This window comes from Elephas maximus, chromosome 1, assembly GCF_024166365.1.
Source record: "Elephas maximus indicus isolate mEleMax1 chromosome 1, mEleMax1 primary haplotype, whole genome shotgun sequence".
Taxonomy (NCBI): domain Eukaryota; kingdom Metazoa; phylum Chordata; class Mammalia; order Proboscidea; family Elephantidae; genus Elephas; species Elephas maximus.
The window spans coordinates 153,381,207-153,401,917 of NC_064819.1; the positions used below are offsets into that span (position 1 = coordinate 153,381,207).

A 20,711-nucleotide genomic window follows, 5' to 3' on the forward strand; every position below is an offset into this window, starting at 1 on the left:
ATGCTGTTTTTTAGATGTGTCTGAGGTCATTTTAATGCCTTGCTTTTAACTCCGTGGTATGAATGAAAAGCACGTTCTGTAACTGCCATTCACATACATCCTGAAAAGTACACACTATCAAATGACAAAAATCCCTACAACACAAGTTCAGGAGGAGGAGGGAAGTGATAAATGAGTATTACTTACTTTAGCTCCAATTTACGCCATCGAATGATCAACTGAGTGACCGAATCAAGATGTTTCCGCAGAGACAGAGCTCGACTTGCATTTTCCTCCCAATCCTAAAGAAACAAAGTTGGAATCAACTCGATGGCGACTAACAGCAACAAGAACATGGTTGTTATTTAATCCCCTAATCACCTTCTCCCTCAGGAATATCCTGGACTTTTCCTAAGTGAACTCAGATTCAACATTACTGGGCCCTTGAACACCATTTATGCTGCTTTTCCAAAAGCGGTAATGAGTTTACATCCAGCTTCATGTCCTCCCTGGTCACTGGCAGTACCCCAGCAGAGCCAAGTTTAGAGGCTTCAGGCAAGGCATGGGCTTCGGAGTCCTGAGTCTGAGTTTCTGTTATTACCTGTCTGTGAACAAAGTCACATGCAATCCCTCCAAAGTGAAGAACCCCAATCTGTGAAGCAGGGACATGCCAGCCACCTCGAAAGGCTGAGAATATGAAGGGAGGTGACGTATACAGGCACTCAGCTGCACTGAAGGCCCACCTGGAAGTCCCTGGAGGAGTGAGCCCTCAGTACTGGCAAACACCAAGTCCCACCCTCCAGAACAGGTGAAATGGATGGTTCTCTGTGTGGGCAATGGCTTCAATTGTACTGATCTAACTGCGTGCCACAAACACCATGTAAGATTATCCTTCTCCAACTCAAACTATCACTGTCTGTCCCTCTAACAACAAAGGTGCTATAAATCTTTTCTCAGTTGCTTACAAACTAAAATGGGAAGGAGATCATCTTCTTACCTGGGCCTTTGCTAGAAGTATCTCTAAGCCATTCAAGAACTTTGAGATGGGACTGGAAAGTGGAAAACTACGAATTCTGTCCATTACAACCAGAAGCTGCAGAGATAACAAAAAAACATGGGTATCTCAGCAGGAATACTAATGAAGCCACAAGGTACTGAAGAGAGGCCTGACTAGAAGTTTCACACTAAGCCTCTCCTTTACAAGCACCTCTGAAAGCTGTGGATAAAACTCCTGGGCCTGTGGATCCTGACCCAGATAAACTCTGGATCTGCTGCATAATTCTGGAAGTAAGACTGAGTTTGATAAGAATTACTTTTATTATTCTCTGTAATAAGAGTTAATAACAAACCGACTAAAGACCAAAGAGCAAGGTCTAAGGTAAAACTGCCCGTCTTGAAAAAGCAAGGCCTAATTCTAGCACATTTAAGAGAACCATGAGGCCCTTGGTAACAAATGCGTCTAAATAAGTAAAGAGCACAACAGTATTATAACACATAGACAGCACGCTCTGACCAAGAAAAAAAATTAATGCCACCTGTAACAACAGAGAAGCCCTGGTGGCGCAGTGTTAAGAGCTCAGCTGCTCACCAAAAGGTCAGCAGTTTGAATCCACCACTGACTCCTTGAAAACTCTATGGGGCAGTTCTGCTCTGTCCTACAGGGTTGCTGTGAGTCAGAATCTACTTGAGGGAAATTTTTTTTTTTTTTTTTGGTGACAACGGAATCCCCTAACATCATTTATACAACATCAATACAAACTGATACATTCACCCTGCATTAAAGAAGTACTTTCTCACTGAATTGGGGTTCTTTAAATCCTTGTTTAAGGAGCTCTGTTGCCAAATGGTTGAGTGTGAGGCTGCTAACTGAAAAGTCAGCAATTTGGACCCATTCAGCAGCTCCACGGAGAAAGACTTGGCAATCTACGTAGAAAACCCTATGAGGCAGTTCTACTCAGTCACACGGGGTCACTATGAGCTCACTGAACAGCACCTAGCAACACCAACAAACCCTCATTTGTATGTACAAACGTGCAAGTCCATGCCCCCAGGATGGCCTGAGGCCACCTCTGTGCAGGTCAGGTACTGTGGACAGCCCGCCCCTTCCTCGTTGGCTGCCTTTTACCTGCTCAAGGGCCGGGTGTTCCGGCCACTCCTGCAGCAGCTGACTGACAGCCTCTGAGAAGCCTTGAAGCACAGGTTGGCACTGCCGGGCTTCTGGGACATTGGGGTGCTGGTAAAAGTCATAGGGCCCATCAGGCTTCACCATCAGGTCTGAGGTGGCCTCCCCAAAGAGAGTGTTATAGAAGAGGGTGCAGGCCAAAAGCTGGCTGCCCAAGAGTTTGTCATTCAGCTCAACCCCTGTGAAGTGAAACAAGATTATGGTAAATGCAGTAACCAGAGTAAGTAGGTCTATCAACAAGCTACAAACGTGCTCAGAAATAATGAACTAATTGGGACAAATGAAGCAGGTTATTTCAATCTTGTTCTCCCTGAAAGCAACACTGGCCTAGAGAACTGTGACTCCACTACCATAGCAGTCAAGTTGCCAAGTTTCTGGGACATTGAGAAACCCAGATTCTGCCCAGGTGTCATCAAGAGGTTGCCGAGTTCAGCTTGATACATTCAAATTCCCAGTTTTTGGTAACTTTTCTGGGTAGGGAGAGTCAAAATTTAAAACCTTTTCCTACTTGCATGGACTAACTTAGGAGGTCATGTAGGAAACTGCATTGAACCAACTGCCGACAAACCATGTTCTGTAAGATTAATTTCTGAGTTCCCAGGTTGCTCCCAAAAGACATCTGAGAAGCACTGAAGCCATTAGAGGAAAAGTACAAATAATGTGGGAAAGAAAGACCATTTAAATCAAGTCTTCATTTTCTTAATCCCTTTAGCCCAAGGCATTCAAACAATGAAAAACCATCTTTATTACAGAATTTTAAATCTATTCTTGAATTAGCTTAAGTTCTTTAAACTAAGGAAACTCCATCACTAAGGAATTAAGTGAAAACAGGAAGTGATGGTTTTAGTTGTTCCAGAAGTAATGACTCCAACTATTTGCTTTGACTTTCTAAGGGCATAACAAAAGTAAGCCGCCATACCCATCAGAGGGTAGAAGTGTGTTACAAGTGACGCCCCGGTCTGATAGCAGGATAGAAACAGGCTGAGGTAATGCTTTGTCTCGTGTGGCGGCAGAGTCTTCTGGTACCAGAGGGATCGAGCAAAGTTGAGGCACAACTGTTGGTGTATCAGCATCACAGCTTGCATTGAACTCTGGGAGAGGAGGGTGGTATCCACGGCTGCTGCTTCTTCTTGACCATCTGAAGTTCCCTTTTTCTCATCTAATGTTGGCTCTACCAAAATATCTGCAAAATCCTGCAAATAACATTACAGCAATTTAACTTTTAGTTTAGTGCTAACCAGATTAAGCTAAAAGAGGGAAAGGAGCAATGTGAACAAATCAAGAAAATGAAATGGCGACTTATATGCATTAAGATCTATTTAAAAGCCTAAAAAGCCATTAGAAGGAAACATGTATGGTATCAAGAGAATGCATTCCAAAACAACCCCCGATACGACTGCCCTACCTTGTCATGCAGAGGGAACTGTCTTCTGAACTCCCGCTCCTCCTCCTCCTCCTCACTCAGAGCTGTCCTGGAGTTTCTGCTCCTGTATCTGTAGAGGCTGTTTTCCTGCTCTGCCTTCTCTTGGGCTACGCGTTCCTGTTCATCCCACTCATTGATGATTTCCTAAAAAGTCACACATGCAGAAGGGAGCTTACCTTTCTTTGCCAAGTCGCTCACAAGGAACAAAGGCAAGACCCGCTTTTTCATGAAAAAGAAAACATCCAAAGTTGAAAAACAAATAAAAGCCAACATCCAAGAAGCTAAATTCCAAGAACTAGAGAGCAAGTGTTTTCAAACTGTACCTGCAGCAACCTGAGTTTCCTAAACTCCTCCCTGCTGTGGTGTGACAAGGGGCACTGGTGGCACAATGGTTAAAGCACTCACCTGCTAACTGAAAGGTCGGCGGTTAGCGATCTGTGAGAGAAAGATGTGGCAGTCTGCTTCCATAAAGATTTACAGCCTTGGAAACCCTACAGGGCAGTTCTACTCTGTCTAATAGGTTCACAACGAGTTTGGATTGACTTTACGGCAATGGTTTTCTTTTATCCACCATTGAAGAGGACTAGGGAAATGAAACTGTACGGAGATCAAGAAGCAATTGTTTAAACAAGCAGGAAATTGTTTAAAGTCATGAAAAGTGTGCACCAAGGTTGTATCCTTTCACCGTACTTATCCAATCTGTATGCTGAGCAAATAATCTGAGAAGTTGGACTATATGAGAAAAATGGGGCATCACCATTGGAGGAAGACTCATTAACCTATGTTATGCAGATGGCTGGCACAGCCTTACTTACTGAAAGTGAAGAGGACTGGAAGCACCAACTGATGAAGATCAAAGATCATGGCCTACCTTATGGATTACACCCCAACATAAAGAAAACAAAAATCCTCACAACTGGACCAATAAGCAACATCATGAAAAATGGAGAAAAGATTGAAGTTTTCAAAGATTTAATTTTACTTGGACCCACAATCAACATCCATGGAAGCAGCAGTCAAGAAATCAAATGACACTAATTAGATAATAGACGAGAATTATTTTAGGTGCAGGGAAGGACAACACACAATACAGGGGAAGTCAGCATAACTGGACTAAACAAAAAGCTAAGATGTTTCCTGAACACAACCCAACACTTCAAGGGACAGAGTAGCAGGGGCAGGAGTCTGGGGACCATGGTTTTAGGGGACATCTAGGTCAACTGGCATAACAAAATGTATTAAGAAAACATTGTGTATCCCACTTTGGGAAGTGGTGTCTGGGGTCTTAAATGCTAGCAAGCGGCCATCTAAGATGCATCAATTGGTCTCAACCCACCTGGAGCAAAGGAGAATGAAGAATACCAAAGACATAAGGAAAATATGAGCCCAACAGACAGAAAGGGCCACATAAGCCAGAGGCTCCACCAACGTGAGACAGGAAAAAGTAGATGGTGCCTGGTATGAACAACTGCCCTGAAAAGGAACACAACAGAGAGTCCCTGATGGAGCAGGAGAAAAGTGGGATGCCGATCTCAAATTCTCATAGAAAGACCAGACTTAATGGTCTGACCGAGACTGGAGGGACCCCAGAGAACATGGACCCCAGACTCTCCGTTAGCCCAGAACTAAAACCATTCCCGAAGCCAACTTCATACAAAGATCAGACTGGACTATAAGACACAAAATAACACTAGTCAAGAGTGTGCTTCTTAGCTCAAGTAGGCGCATGAGATTATGTGGGCAGCTCCTGTCTGGAGGCAAGATGAGGAGGCAAAAGGGGACAGTAGCTGGCTGAATGGACACAAAAAATACAGGGTGGAGAGAAGGAGTGTGCTGTCACATTGTAGGAAGAGCAACTAGGGTCACATAACAATGTGTGTATAAGTTTTTGTATGAGAAACTGACTTGAATTATAAACTTTCACTTGAAGCACAATAAAAAAAAAAAAAAATCAAACGACACATTGCACTAGGCAAACCTGCTGCAAAATATCTCCTTAAAGTGTTAAAGCAAAGATGTCACGTTGAAGACTAAGGTGCACTTGACCCAAACCATGGTGTTTTCTATTGTCTCATACGCACGTGAAAGCTGGACAATGAATAAGGAAGACCAAAAAAGAGTTAACATCTTTGAATTATGGTGTTGGCGAAGAATATTGAATATACTGTAGACTGCCAAGAGAACACAACATATCTGTCTTGGAAGAAGTACAGCCAGGATGCTCCTAGAAGCAAGGATGGTGAGGCATCGTCTCACATACTGTGGACATGTTATCAGCAGAGATCATGCCTGGAGAAAGACATCACGCCTGGTAAAGTAAAGGGTCAGTGAAAAAGAGGAAGACCCTCAATGAGATGGACTGACACAGTGGCTGCAACGTTGAGCTCAAGCATAACAATGATAGTGAGGATGGCGAACGACCAGGCAGTGTTTCATTCTGTCATACATAGGGTCAACTATGAGTCGGAAGTGACTGGACTGCACCTAACAACAACAACAGCATTCAGGAAGGTAATTGTGTTAAAAGCCTAAAAAACGTATATAATCTTTGTCCCAGCAATTCTGCTTTCTAGAATTTGTACCCAAGAATATTCATTGTGGTGCTGTTTTTATCAGAATAACAAAAAATTACATATAAATGTGAAAGTCCAATGTTAGGAAACTAGTTAAAGGGCTATGGCACACCCACATAATAGAACAGTATGTTCTTGCTGAGTATGATGCAGGTGAAAAATACGTAATAATGGGAAAATGATCAGCATAAGTTGTTAGACTTTGAAAGGCAAGTTATAAAACAGTATAGGTTTTATTAGTGGTTTGTTGTTCGTTTCATGGAGCCCTGGTGGTGCAATGGTTAACAGCTCGGCTGCTAACCAAAAGGTCAGCAGTTCGGATCCACCAGCTGCTCCTTGGAAACCTCATGCGGCAGTTCTACTTTGCCCTTTAGGGTTGCTATGAGTTGGAATTGACTTGATGGCAACGGGTTTGGATTTTTTCCTGTTTCATAAAGCTCTAGCATTTTAAGGATGTGTATTGGGAACTATGAAGGAGACAGAACTGAACACAACCAGAGGAGCTCTTTATCTGTTAAATATTGGGTCACTATGTTAAGACTTCTACTTTTTAAAGGGCTGTGCCACTAAAAAACACTTGTAACCACTGGGATAGATGACTTTTTAAAAAAATCTTCAGAGTATACATATGCACACACCTGTAGATACATATGCACGTATAAGCAAGCCTGACATGGGATATACCAGTAGGTGAACAAGGTTTACATAACTTTATGTGGTACAACTATTAGATATGTTTGCTTATATTTATTCTCTTAATTATCTACGATAGAACATACTGATTTTTACTAATATGGGAAAAGCCAACAGAAGTTATTCCCTCTAATACTAATAAAAAGTTAACACATTTTAAAAATTACACTGCAACGAAATGGACAGAAAAGAGAGTGGAGGGAGAGAGCGGGCTGTCTCATTAGGGGGAGAGTAATTGGGAGTATGTAGCTAGGTGTATGTAAGTTTTTGTGTGAAAGACTGACTTGATTTGTAAACTTTCACTTAAAGCACAATAAAAATTATAAAAAAGAAAAAACTGCATGGCAAAATCACCATAAACAAAATCAAAAGACAACTGACTATGTAGGAGAAAATATCTGCAGTGTGCATCACAGATAAAGGGCTAACATCACTGATTAAAAAAAGAAAAAAAAAACAAAACACTTAAAATTTGAGGAATAAAGGCCCAAAAGTCTGATAGAAGCGTGGGAAAAAGGAGCAGACAACAGCCTTCCTGCTTCCTAACGACAGTCTCCGGTCTCTATACCTCCTGGGCTCTGTCATGTCCACAGGCTGCCCTGCGTGTGCCCAGCTTCCTTCAGCAGGAGGTGGCACAGGCCTCTGGAGACGGCTTACCTGGCACACGTGCCTGAAGAGCTGCAGGGCCCGCTGGTCCAGCTCTCCTTTGCACAGCACGTGGGAGCGCAGATAGAGGAGTGCATTCATCATTAGCTGCTCCCGGGTTGGGCAGGGCCTCTGGCCCTTTCCTTCTAGCTCCTTTCCACCACAACGCTTGAGGGTCAGCTTCCCCAGGCCTCGCAGCACCTCCTCTGACTTCACAGAGCACAAAGCATCTGCGTGAGCGTAGTAGGTGGGGAAGGTGGGGCCCACCGATGGGAAAGCCAACAGGGATGTGGCCAGGGCACCCAGCCTGTCTGCACAGACCACACTGCCATGGAGCGAGGCATGCACCTCGGACGCCACCAGCCTCATGCCGTGCTGCATCTGCAGGATGGACGCCTGCAGTGGGGCCACAGTGTCTGGATACAGGGCATACTCCTCCACCAGCCGCTTCCGGAACTGGTGGTGAGACTGCTGCCAAGAAGCCTCCTCCTTCAGAAGGCTCTGGGTCACCTGAGCAGACCGAGGCCCATCCATGTGGGTGGCCTGCAGGAGCCGTGAAAGCAGATCCTGAACGGCTGAGGCCTTGGCAATGCTGGTGACGTAGTGGTGGATCTCCTGCACCAGGGACTCATACGCAGGCAGCTGGGGTCTAAAGGCCTGCTTCTTAGACAGTCTGCAGATCAGATTCTCCAGCTGATCAATTCTTTGGCGGAGCAACCTGAAGGCAAATTAACGCAATATGCAAATTCAGTCAGAGGAAGAGCAGCAAACCTAGAATGGGCCCTCAGCTAGGAAGAGTAGAATGAAGGCCTATCAGCAGCTGCAGAATAATGTGATGATGATACTGACAATTGAAATGAAAAGAGAAAAATTAATAGAGCATTCGCCACAGGCTACACTTGTCGCTAAGCACTTTAGATGCAAATCTCATCGAAGCCTCACCATAACTCATTGAAGTAGGTACTAAGGTCTAAAGTCAAAGAGCCAGGATAGGGCTGGAAACAATATATACTACACTAAGGAAACAGATCTACAGCCAAGGGAGGGTGTAGAAGTACGGTACACCATCACCACACTCAACTTCTTCCATGTTGAGAAGAAGTTCTGGTTTCAACCATCTTGGCCTTGTGTGAATCCACACCTTGAATACCCACCCTCCTCTCTCAAAGCAGGCACTTTTACTGTCTAGAACCATGGCTTTGGAATCTAACTGCTAATGTAGTTGAAAGATGTGTATCATAGCCTCTGCTAATGCTATTGCAAAGTCAATCACAAATGCCTTTTTACAAAGGGGAGTCAGTAGCCCCGAACACAATTAATGACTCTGCTATGTTACCTGATGTGAGGATGAGAGTAACTGATAATGGCTTCATCTTCCAGGTCTTTTCCCGTTTGTAGCTGTGATGAGAGGTTTCTGGTTTTCCACTCACACTGCAGCTGGTGTAACTAACAGGAAGGGGAGAAACTGATCTGCTGTGACCTGGCTTTGACCATGCAGACAATGACAATGTCCCGAGGGATGGCAGACCAACAAGACGGAAAGAACCTGGGTTCCTGAACGACCACAAGGGCAGGTGGCTCTACTCCATTAATCTGGACTACTCACCTCAAAGATGTTATGTGAAAGAAAGAAACTGCTATTTTACCTATAACACTGAACTTTTGAGTCTCTTTGTTAAAGCAGCTTAGCCTTCACTGCATCTGGTATAATTTTTCTTCATCAAAATACAGTACTAGTATATCAGTATCTTAAGGTATGAATACCTTAATTCCTGAGTTTGGCTGGAAGTTCAAATATCAAGGAATACATTATCTGAATTCTATTTCACTCTTGAATTTTAGGTAAACAGTAAAAGTTCAGAAACAAAGGGATACTGTAACCCTATCTGAAAAAGTTATCTACCAAATCCAAATATCCCAAACTTAGTTCAGATAGCAAGATTCCAAATAGCGAGGAATATGACTATTTCTCTGGCAATGCCTCAGACATACCACTGACTTGCCCTTCCGCATTGCAGCCTGTTGACACATCAAAACCCTAGGAAGGGCCCCTCCCAGAGCCTAAGCCTAGTCACAGGAACTCTCACAGAGCAAAATGGAGAGCCCACAGCACAAGCTCCTGGGAAGTCACAGGTCAGCTCATGGAAAATCACCCAAAAGGGAGGCAAGAAATAAGATAGTAAGCAAACCAGCCAGTCAGGGATGGAGCCCATGCTCCAAATTCTGGCCTCTCCTACCTCTTCCTTAGTGTACTTGAGCTTGTATTCCCTCTTCACTGCAGGGTCGAAGCGTGTCTGGGGAAGCCAAGTCTGAATCTGGAGCAAGCCAAGGCCCACCCAGAGGCTCCCACGGTGGGCTGGCTCGGGCAGGTTCCTCTGATTCTCCCCTTCCCCAAAAAAGTGGCGCAGAGAGGTGAGCAAGAGGCAGAGCAGCTCCTTGGGCAGCACCTCCTGACCAGCCATGTCCCCAAGAGTCTGGCCCACATTCTGGAAGGCCTGGCCATCCCCAAGCAGCAGCTGCTCACAGTTCTGCATGTACTCCTGCCGCTGGGGATCCGGGAGCAGCTCTGTGAGGCCCGCCAGGTGCCGGCACAACACCACTCCCTGGAGCTGGGAGTCTGTGCATCTGTAAGGACAACAAGGAAGCACTCAAGGGCTTGTTCCATATCAAGCAGCATTCCTTTTTTACATCGTCATTCTTTTGGAAAATGATACTGTTGACTACACTGCCAGTACGTAAAGGCGAATTTCTGTTCTCAAATAATCTTGTATCGTTTTCTAACCCTCACCCCTTTCTCCCAAATGCTGAAAATTCTCTGTAAAGAACAGCCAACTGTGGTACCTCTGTTATGTACTGAAAATCTGTTGCTGCAGCAAGAAAACAGCCTTGCCTTCACCCACCAGAACAAGCCACTACAGAAGCAAGTTCTGAGTGAGGTTCCCTGACGCATGTTCCAGAACAAAGACAGGACCACTAGGATACACTCCTGGGGGAGGGGGGATTGGAGATACCTGAACTCTGCTACTGCAGGGACAGCCATGTTGGTCCAAAGCACTGAGCTGACGTCCTGCAGTTGCTGGGCTCTCTCAACCCACTCTCCCAAGGTGACGTGCGAAGAGGACAGGATGGGGAGGCCACTGACATCCCAGGGACTTGCTCTGCAGCTGCTGGTCAAGACTTCAAAGCAGCACTTGGAGAACATGGCTCTGCTGAGACTGCCTGGGCCCTGAGGGACAAGACAGGAGCCAAGTAACTTTTAGAAATTAACAAGCATTTCAACGAGCAGCACTGGAGGCACCTGAGAGGCAGGATAAAGAATAAAAAAGGAGGTTCAAGTCACCAGAAATGGGTAACAGCTATAGATGGGGCTGGAAGGGCAAACTGAAGTCAGGTATTAAACCAAAAACACCTCACTGCTGTTGAGTCGATTCTGACTCACAATGACCCTATACAACTGAGTAGAACTGTTCCATAGGGTTCCTAACGAGTGCCTGGTAGATTCAAACTGCTGACCGCCTGGTTAGCAGCCGAACTTTTAACCACTACGTCGCCAGGGTCTCCAAGTCAGGTCTTAGTAGGCCCTAGAAGAATGTGAACTCCATTCTCTAGGAAATGAGGAGCAAAGGGTACTTTTGTAAATCACAGAAATGCCCTCAAACCTGGGCATCAGGAAGATTGTTTTTGCAGCTTGGATATGGGACATTCTGTAACAGAGTGAGACCTGGAGGCAGGGAAAAGAGTTTATAGATAAACATAAAAGCCAGGGATCAAGTTTTCCAAACCTGCGCTCCTTGGACTACTAATTTTGGACAGACTAATGTTAGGTACACACACACCCACACCCACACCCACCCACACACCCACGTTAGGTCCCCCCCCAATGTGTCTGTCAGTTTGTCATATTGTGGGGGCTTGCGTGTTATGTTGTTGTGATGCTGGAAGCTATGCCACTGGTATTCAGATACCACCAGGGTCACCCATGGAGGACAGGTTTCAGCAGAGCCGCCAGACTAAGACAGACTAGGAAGAAGGGCCCGGCAGTCTACTGAAAAACATTAGCCAGTCTTAAGGGGATTTCTAAGTCAATTGACAAAATAAATTCTATTATGAAAACATTCTGCATCCCACTTTGAAGCGTAGCGTCTGGGGTCTTAAATGCTAACAAGTTGCCATCTAAAATGCATCAATTGGTCTCAACCCACCTGGATCAAAGGAGAATGAAGAACACCAAGGTCACACGATAACTATTAACCCAAGAGACAGAAAGGGCCACATGAACTAGAGACTTACATCATCCTGAGACCAGAAGAACTAGATGGTGCCCGGCCACAACCGATGACTGCCCTGACAGGGAGCACAACAGAGAACCCCTGAGGGAGCAGGAGAACAGTGGGATGCAGACCCCAAATTCTCATAAAAAGACCAGACTTAATGGTCTGAATGAGACTAGAAGAATCCCGGCGGTCATGGACCCCAAACCTTCTGTTGGCCCAGGACAGGAACCATTCCCGAAGACAACTCATCAGACATGGAAGGGGCTGGACAATGGGTTGGAGGGAGATGCTGATGAAGAGTGAGCTACTTCTATCGGGTGGACACTTGAGACTCTGTTGGCATTTCCTGTCTGGAGGGGAGATGGGAGGGTAGAGAGGGTTAGAAACTGGCAAAACGGTCACGAAAGGAGAGACTGGAAGGAGAGAGAGGGCTGACTCATTAGGAGGAGAGTAAAAGGGAGTACGTAGTAAGATGTATATAAGCTTGTATGTGACAGACTTGATTTGTAAACTTTCACTTAAAGCACACAAAAAAATTATTAAAAAAAAAAATTAGCCAGTGAAAACCTTATGAATAGCAGTGGAACATTGCTTGGTACAGTGCTGAAAGATGAGCCCCCCAGGTTGGAAGGTACTCAAAAGATGACTGGGGAAGAGCTGGCACCTCAAAGTAGAGTCGAACTTAATGACGTGGATGGAGTAAAGCTTTCGAGTCCTTCATTTGCTGATATGGCGCAACTCAAAATGAGAAGAAACAGCTGCAAACATCCATTAATAATCGGAACCTGGAATGTACAAAGTATGAATCTAGGAGAATAGGAAATCGTCAAAAATGAAATGGAATGCATAAACATCGATATCCGAGGCATTAGCGAGCTGAAATGGACTGGTATTGGCCATTTTGAATCGGACAATCATATAGTCTACTATGCTGCGAATGACAACTCGAAGAGTAATGGTGTGACATTCATCGTCAAAAAGAACCTTTCAAGATCTATCCTGAAGTACACTGCTGTCAGTGTTACGATAATATCCATATGCCTACAAGGAAGACCAGTTAATACGACTACTATTCAACTTTACGCACCAACCACTAGGGCCAAGGATGAAGAAATAGAAGATTTTTATCAGCTGCTACAGTCTGAAACTGACCGAACATGCAATCGAGATGCATTGATAATTACTGGTGATTGGTATGCGAAAGTTGGAAACAAAGAAGAAGGATCGGTAGTTGGAAAATATGGCCTTGGTGATAGAAACAATGCCAGAGATCGAATGATAGAATTTTGCAAGGCCAACGACTTCTTCATTGCAAATACCCTCTTTCACCAGCATAAACGGTGACTATATACATGACCTTGCCAGATGGAACACACGGAAATCAAATTGACTACATCTGTGGAAAGAGATGATGGAAAAGCTCAATATTATCAGTCAGAACGAAGCCAGGGGCCGACTGGGGAACAGATCATCAATTGCTCATATACAAGTTCAAGCTGAAACTGAAGAAAATCAGAGCAAGTCCACGAGAGCCAAAATATGACCCTGAGTATATTCCACCTGAATTTAGAGACCATCTGAAGAACAGATTCAAAGCGCTGAACACCAGTGACCGAAGACCAGGCAAGTTGTGGAATGAGATCAACGACATCATACGTGAAGAAAGCAAGAGGTTACTGAAAAGACAGGAAAGAAAGAAAAGACCAAGATGGATGTCAGAGGAGACTCTGAAACTTGTTCTAGAACATCGAGCAGCTAAAGGAAAAGGAAGAATTGATGAAGTAAAAGAACTGAAGATTTCAAAGGGTGGCTCAAGAAGACAAAGTAAAGTATTATAATGACATGTGCAAAGAGCTGGAGATGGAAAACCAAAAGGGAAGAACACACTCGGCGTTTCTCAAGCCGAAAGAACTAAAGAAAAAATTCAAGCCTTCAGTTGCGATAGTGAAGGATTCTATGGGGAAAATATTAAATGACGCAGGAAGCATCAAAAGAAGATGAAAGGAATACACAGAGTCATTATATCAAAAAGAATTAGTTGATGTTCAACCATTTCAAGAGGTGGCATATGATCAGGAACCGATGGTACAGAAGGAAGAAGTCCAAGCTGCTCTGAAAGCGTTGGCCAAAAACAAGGCTCCAGGAACTGATGGAATATCGATTGAGATGTTTCAACAAACAGATGCAGCACTGGAGGTGCTCACTCGTTTATGCCAAGAAATATGGAAGACAGCTTCCTGGCCAACTGACTAGAAGAGATCCATATTTATGCCTATTCCCAAGAAAGGTGATCCAACCAAGTGTAGAAATTATAGAACAATATCATTAATATCACACGCAAGCAAAATTTTGCTGAGTATCATTCAGAAATAGCTGCAGCAGTGTATCAACAGGGAACTGCCAGAAATTCAGGCCAGTTTCAGAAGAGGACGTGGAACCAGGGATATCATTGCTGATGTCAGATGGATCCTGGCTGAATGCAGAGAATACCAGAAGGATGTTTACCTGCGTTTTATTGACTATGCAAAGGCATTTGACTGTGTGGATCATAACAAATTATGGATAACATTGAGAAGAATGGGAATTCCAGAACACTTAATTGTGCTCTTGAGGAACCTTTATATAGATCAAGAGGCAGTTGATCAGACAGAACAAGGGGATACTGATTGGTTTAAAGTCAGGAAAGGTGTGAGTCAGGGTTGTAGTCTTTCACCATACCTATTCAATCTGTACACTGAGCAAATAATACGAGAAGCTGGACTATATGAAGAAAAACGGGGCATCAGGATTGGAGGAAGACTCATGAACAACCTGTGTTATGCAGATGACACAACCTTGCTTGCTGAAAGTGAAGAGGACTTGAAGCACTTACTGATGAAGATCAAAGACCACAGCCTTTGGTATGGATTGTACCTCAACATAAAACAAAAATCCTCACAACTGGACCAATGAGCAACATCATGATAAACGGAGAAAAGATTGCAGTTGTCGAGGATTTCCTTTTACTTGGATCCACAATCCACAGCCATGGATTGTGGATCAGTCAAGAATCAAAAGACGCATTACACTGGGTAAATCTGCTGCAAAGGACCTTTTTAAAGTGTTGAAGAGCAAAGATGTCACCTTGAAGACTAAGATGCGTGTGACCCAAGCCATGGTATTTTCAATCACATCATATGCATGTGAAAGCTGGACAATGCATAAGAATTGACGCCTTTGAATTGTGGTGTTGGCAAAGAATATTGAATATACCATGGACTGCCAAAAAAAACGAACAAATCTGTCTTGGAAGAAGTACAGCTGGAATGTTCCTTAGAGGCAAGGATGGAGAGACTGCATCTTACATACCTTTGGACATGTTGTCAGGAGGGATGAGTCCCTGTAGAAGGACATCATGCTTGGCAGAGTACAGGGTCAGCAGAAAAGAAGACCCTCAACGAGGTGGACTGACACCATGGCTCCAACAACGAGCTCAAGCATTAACAGTGATTGTAAGGATGGCTCAGGAGCTGGCAGCATTTCGTTCTGTTGTACATAGGGTCACTATGAGTCAGAATCGACTCGATGGCACCTAACAACGTTAGGTCCAGAACAAAGGGTTAGGCGGTCAGATACATATGATGAGAAACACTATACGTTCCACAGAACTCTTGGGGATTCATAACATTTATTACTAAGGGCTACGAAAGATGTTTTGCAATAAAGAAATCAACATTGATAGTGCACCAGAGCCGAGTCCAAAAATAAATCCACATATATTTGTGGGAATTTATTACATGATAAAAGTGGCATTTCAATCGAGAGTGGAGAGGATGAAATTTGTCAAAAAAGATGTTATGCACTTCTTTGTTAAGCAAAAGTTAATATGATAAGCAAAAGTGAATAACCATAACACACGAAAAGAATTTTAAGTCAATAGCAAAATCATGAACGACCTAGGTAATTTTTTAAAAAATGGCCAATAAACGTGATTGGGAAGTTGAGAGAAGAAATAAAAAAGGGTCAATAAACATACGAAAAAATGTTCAATTTCAATACTAATCCGAGAAATGTAAAGTACAATAAAATTTTTTTAAAGTTTTATGACTAGAAATAATTAAAAATATTGATCACACATAGTGTGACAAAAACATGGAAAAATAGGTGCTCTTATATATTATAAGTGAAAGTGCAATCTGGTCCTAAATCTTCCTGTAGTCATCCAGGACCTCATGGTCTCCCCCTTCACATACTGGTAATAGCTATAAACTTTTTTTTAAGTGTGCAGACACTTGGACCATGCGTTAAATTTCAATTCTCAGAACTTATCCACAGAAGTACCAAGATAAATGGAGAAAGGTTTATACAAGGATCATCCATGTAGCCATGCCTGCTACAGGAAGAGGAAAAAAAAAAGCAAGCCAACCTCAAAGCGTATAATAAGAAAGCGATTACATAAATTATGCTACATCAGTACTATGGAATGACATGCATGCAGACTTCCAAGATATGTTATACGTGAAGAAGTGATCTTGTTTTTTAATTTACATATATATTCAATATTAAAATATATGTAAACCAAAGGATACAGAGCAAAGAGTGGTTATTTCTGGACAAGTCTACATTATATATATATGTTTCTTTATGGTTTGAATATTTTACAAGTATATGATACTATTGCAATTTAAAAAAATAAGTTTTTTAAAGGAAACTTTTTAAACTTTAACTCAGAATTTCTCAGATCATTTAAGATGAAACTCTGTTTTCTGAAGACATACCTATTAACATCCTGCAGAAAATAAAGTGCTGTACTCACTCAGTCCCTGCTGTATCCTGGATATACATGTATATTGCTAGATTGCTTGAGAAATTTGTAAGTTATTATCTCATTTTCCACAACTGCCAACCATTTTTTTATAATTTTACACAAACAAACCTTCAATGTGGAGTCCAAAAGAGACCTGGGCATCTCCCTGTGTTGCACACTAGGCAGAGGGCTCCAAGCCAGCCAGTACTCCGGATTTGTGGTTACAGTACTGCTCCAAAAAGACGTAAAGATGGAATTAAATAGCTCGGACCATAAAGAAATAATTTCTTCAGTAGACACCTAAAGAAATAATTAGATAAGAGAATATCTGAGAAACATTCCATAAGTTGAGGTTTCAGGTCTCTGTATTCTAAGAGCCATCTAAAACCAACATGGGATTGAAGGCTAGCAATCCTATTTTCCCGATCCTCTGCCATCCTGGGTAATCTTGGTCAAGTCACTTAATCTGTGTAAAATGTTATAAAACTAAGATGGCACCTGCTTTTATAAGTTGCATGAGAAAATATCAGTAAAATAACTCACACAAGTATAACATCGGCAAAATAAATAACCAAATAAAGCATTATTATTAAAAAAACCTTAAGGCTGCAATAATGATGAAGTTGTATCAATCAGAGTTTATCAGTATTTTCATTTAAGAGTTATTATTAGGGGAGGCTTAAAACACTCTCACAATATATTTTTCAGCAAACAGGAAATAAAAACAAGTATTTTAGCTTCATTTAACTGAAACCAAAGAGAATGATTCTGTGGTGAAAGTTGTAAAATACCCATATAATTATTGCAAAAGAACATTCAAAATTCTCTCCTTGAAAGGTCTTTCAGATAAAACTAGAGTTCTCAATACGGGATTTTGAAATTATATGTCAGTTAATCAGGTTCTGCCATAAATTCGCCATAGAAAATCTAATCGGCCCAGAGTGGAAAGAGCATTTATTCATCTTTTTTTGGCTACTACCTGCTGGTGGTACAGCACAGACCAAAGGTCTCGCAGCTCTTGAGGTGCAACTGGTGTGTGCTTCAGACAAAATGTGATGTGATGCCGTATCTCCTCCTCCGTGTGGGGTTGCTGGCTTTTGCTAGACCTGTTCCAGAGATAAAGAAGGACAGATGGGGGTGGGCTATCAATGAAGTGCTAGAAAACTGCTTAGTATGGAAGATGGAACAAACAGAACTTAAAGTACATTCATTTAAAAACAAGCAACTTCACTGGCAAAAAAAAAAACCTCATGATTTTCAAGAGTAGAGTCAAAATAGGCAAAGAATCTTCAAGAAGTTTTGGGTTTTCAAAATGGCAGTTGACTCCTCTCTGCCACAGGAACTATTCCCCCTCAAGACAAGCTTGTACTTTGTTTATACACAGAGGTCACACAGAATAAACTACTAAGATATTAGGGTCCCCCAAAGAAAATAACTGAATGGTGGCTTACCTTCTCAGAAAAGCCTGTGTCATAAAATCAGCCATCATTTTGTACTGCCAAAGCACAGCCAGGTACTCCATTGCGGGCCACAGTTGAACACGCCTGGCAAGTTGGATTAAGGAGGTAAAGACTGGCTGGGACAGGGAGGCAGCTTCACTGTGCTTTTTCTCCGAAAAACCCAATGAAATTCCTTTGGCTTTTAGGTCTAAACACTGAGCATTCACAAGATTCTTCAATTCATCTGGACAAAAAGACACATGCTGTATTATAGCATAGTGGTCAAGAGATTCCCAACAGCCAGCTAAGTGAGTGTGGGCAAATTACTTAACCTTAGCTTTGGGTTTCTCATCTTTTAAATGGTGATGTCAGTACATGCAGGATTCTAATGACTGGCTTAAACAACATATGTGAAATTTAGCCCTGTGCCTGTTATCTATTCAATGGTAGTTACACTATATCAAGGAAACATTGGTGGTGTAGTGGTTAAGTGCTACATCTGCTAACCAAAGGGTCAGCAGTTCAAATCCACCAGACACTCCTTGGAAACTCTACCAGGCAGCTCTACTCTGTCCTATAGGGTCACTACGAGTCGGAACTGACTCAATGGCAACGGGTTTGGTTTCTTGGTTTTATATTATACAAAAAAAAAAAAAAAGGGAAAAACTTCTTGTCTATAGGGCAGAGGATACCCTCAGAGCATCTGTCAGCTGGTCAAACTTGAGAACATATTACCTGGGTTGACATCTTCCAGAATATTAGCTCTGAGGACCAATACCCAGGCCTGCAAAAGACTTTTCTTTAATGTCTGCTCAGAAGCAAACACTTGGAGACGACTAATGTCTTCCTGCCATCCATTCTCACCAAGGGCTGGCATCCGCTCCCTGATGGCAAGGGCTTTGCTAAGGACTTTCAATTGTGAAAAGCACTCTACCACCAGCTTGTCCTGAAACAGTAAAACAGAGAAGAGCCTACTATAGAAACGTGGTTCTTTTTAGCAGCCTGTATGTCTGAGAAGAAATTTAACACTTCCAGAAAACATACGGTTTGTTTACTCATACTGCTCTAGAGAGATTTCACAGTAATAAAATTAAAATTCCACATGACCTTTATGGTCTCAAGAATAAAAAAAAATGGTAACACCTAACAAGCCAGTTAACACTACTCATATAATATGCAAGAGTAAAGCTATATAGCAAGGACACGTATAACTAAATGTCAGTTCCCAAGTTCCAGGAGAACTTCAGAAAAGAAGGTCGAATCTTTGTATCTACTACATGCTTTCAGGTGTACCTTAAAAGGAAAGGGTCGTCCCAGGAACTTCTGCAGCTTCTTTATACCAGTGAAGCCACCAGTCGGGCTCCCCAAACAATTCTGAATGTGTTCAGAGACGGTCTGAACCTCCTTATAATATCTTTAAAGGAGAAGAAGGGAAGTAAGGAAACAGGAGAATGGCAGGTAGTAAAAGAAGCTGTTTACATTTTATGTTTTATTTACAATCAGCAACATGCCACAGGAATAAACCAAATAAAGTGAGAAGAAATACAATTTCATTTCTAAACTTTCTCCTAACATCATCAATACCACAGATACTGACACTATGACTCTAAATATGAGTCTTACTTGTCTTCCTGATTCATCAGGAGCCGGGGAATCTGATGGACCAAATGTTTCAAAACCCAGTGCCAATGAAGGGCAAGCAGGGCCAAGCCTGGGGCATCCACTTTTACTGTGTCAGCCATAGTCCAAAACCGGTCCCGCCACTGCACAGAACCCAAGATCTGAAAACAAAGCAAACCAAAGCTGGAATAAACACCTCCCAGTAAAAGACACTCTACACAGAAATCACTTGATAATCAACATTAGCATACACACATGTAAGGTCTAGCTTAAGACTAGGATATCTGCAGGACTTTAAAGCAGACAGAGAAGGCACAGATCTTTCCTCTGAGTATCTGAAGTAGAGTTATTGCTTTAGCGCAAATGGCATTTGGGGTTTTTTTTTTTTATAGTAAGTGCACAGAGAAGAAAAGACCTGGTAATTTGCTCACATAAAGATTACAGCCTAGAAAACCCTATGGGGCAATTCCACTCTGTCCTGTAGGGTCACTATGAGTAAGAACTGACTTCACGGCACTCAACTACAATGACGGAAACTGCATTTATAATTTTTAAGAAACCTGCCAACTTGTCTTACAAAGTAATTGCACTATTTTGTATTCCAACCAGCAATGTAGAAGAGTTCCAGTTGTTCCATATCTTTGTCAATACTTGCTACTGTTAGTCTTTTTAATTTTAGCCATTCTAGTGGTTTCAATTTGCATTTCCTTGAAAGCTAATGAGGCTGCAAATTTTTCAAGTTCTTACTGGGCACTCACATAACTTCTGTGAAGCATCTATGCAAGTTTCTTGCTCATTTTTTAAGTGGGCTGTTTGTCTTATTATTATTAGTTTATATAACTTATGAAGTTTCTCCCAATGTTTTTATTTTCTTGGTATTTAATTTTGATGAAGTCTAATTTATCAAATTTTTCTTTGATGAAGAGTCTTAAGAAATGTTATCTTTAGCTTGTGCAGATTTCCTCCTTTGTTTTCTTTTAGATGGTTCATCGTTTCAGCTATGATCCACTTGAGGTAATTTTGTATATAACGTGAGGTAGAGGTAAAGGCTCATTTTTACTTTAAATGGACATCTAGTTGTCCAGTGCGATTTGTTA

General features: G+C 42.4%; 1 protein-coding gene across 1 annotated transcript in view; it reads right to left on the reverse strand.

The window, feature by feature from the left end:
- MDN1 (midasin AAA ATPase 1) overlaps positions 1–20,711 on the reverse strand; it is a 184,470-nt gene that overhangs the window by 42,983 nt on the left and 120,776 nt on the right. Inside the window, exons 54-68 of the mRNA XM_049897303.1 lie at positions 19,618–19,775; positions 19,288–19,408; positions 18,730–18,940; positions 18,007–18,238; positions 17,535–17,661; positions 16,685–16,855; positions 10,507–10,721; positions 9,733–10,120; positions 8,832–8,941; positions 7,508–8,213; positions 3,567–3,728; positions 3,081–3,354; positions 2,105–2,340; positions 977–1,072; positions 187–281 (exon numbers count right to left, since the gene is read on the reverse strand). Coding sequence (XP_049753260.1) covers positions 187–281; positions 977–1,072; positions 2,105–2,340; positions 3,081–3,354; positions 3,567–3,728; positions 7,508–8,213; positions 8,832–8,941; positions 9,733–10,120; positions 10,507–10,721; positions 16,685–16,855; positions 17,535–17,661; positions 18,007–18,238; positions 18,730–18,940; positions 19,288–19,408; positions 19,618–19,775 — 3,302 coding nt within the window. The remainder of the gene's footprint in view (positions 1–186; positions 282–976; positions 1,073–2,104; positions 2,341–3,080; positions 3,355–3,566; positions 3,729–7,507; positions 8,214–8,831; positions 8,942–9,732; positions 10,121–10,506; positions 10,722–16,684; positions 16,856–17,534; positions 17,662–18,006; positions 18,239–18,729; positions 18,941–19,287; positions 19,409–19,617; positions 19,776–20,711) is intronic.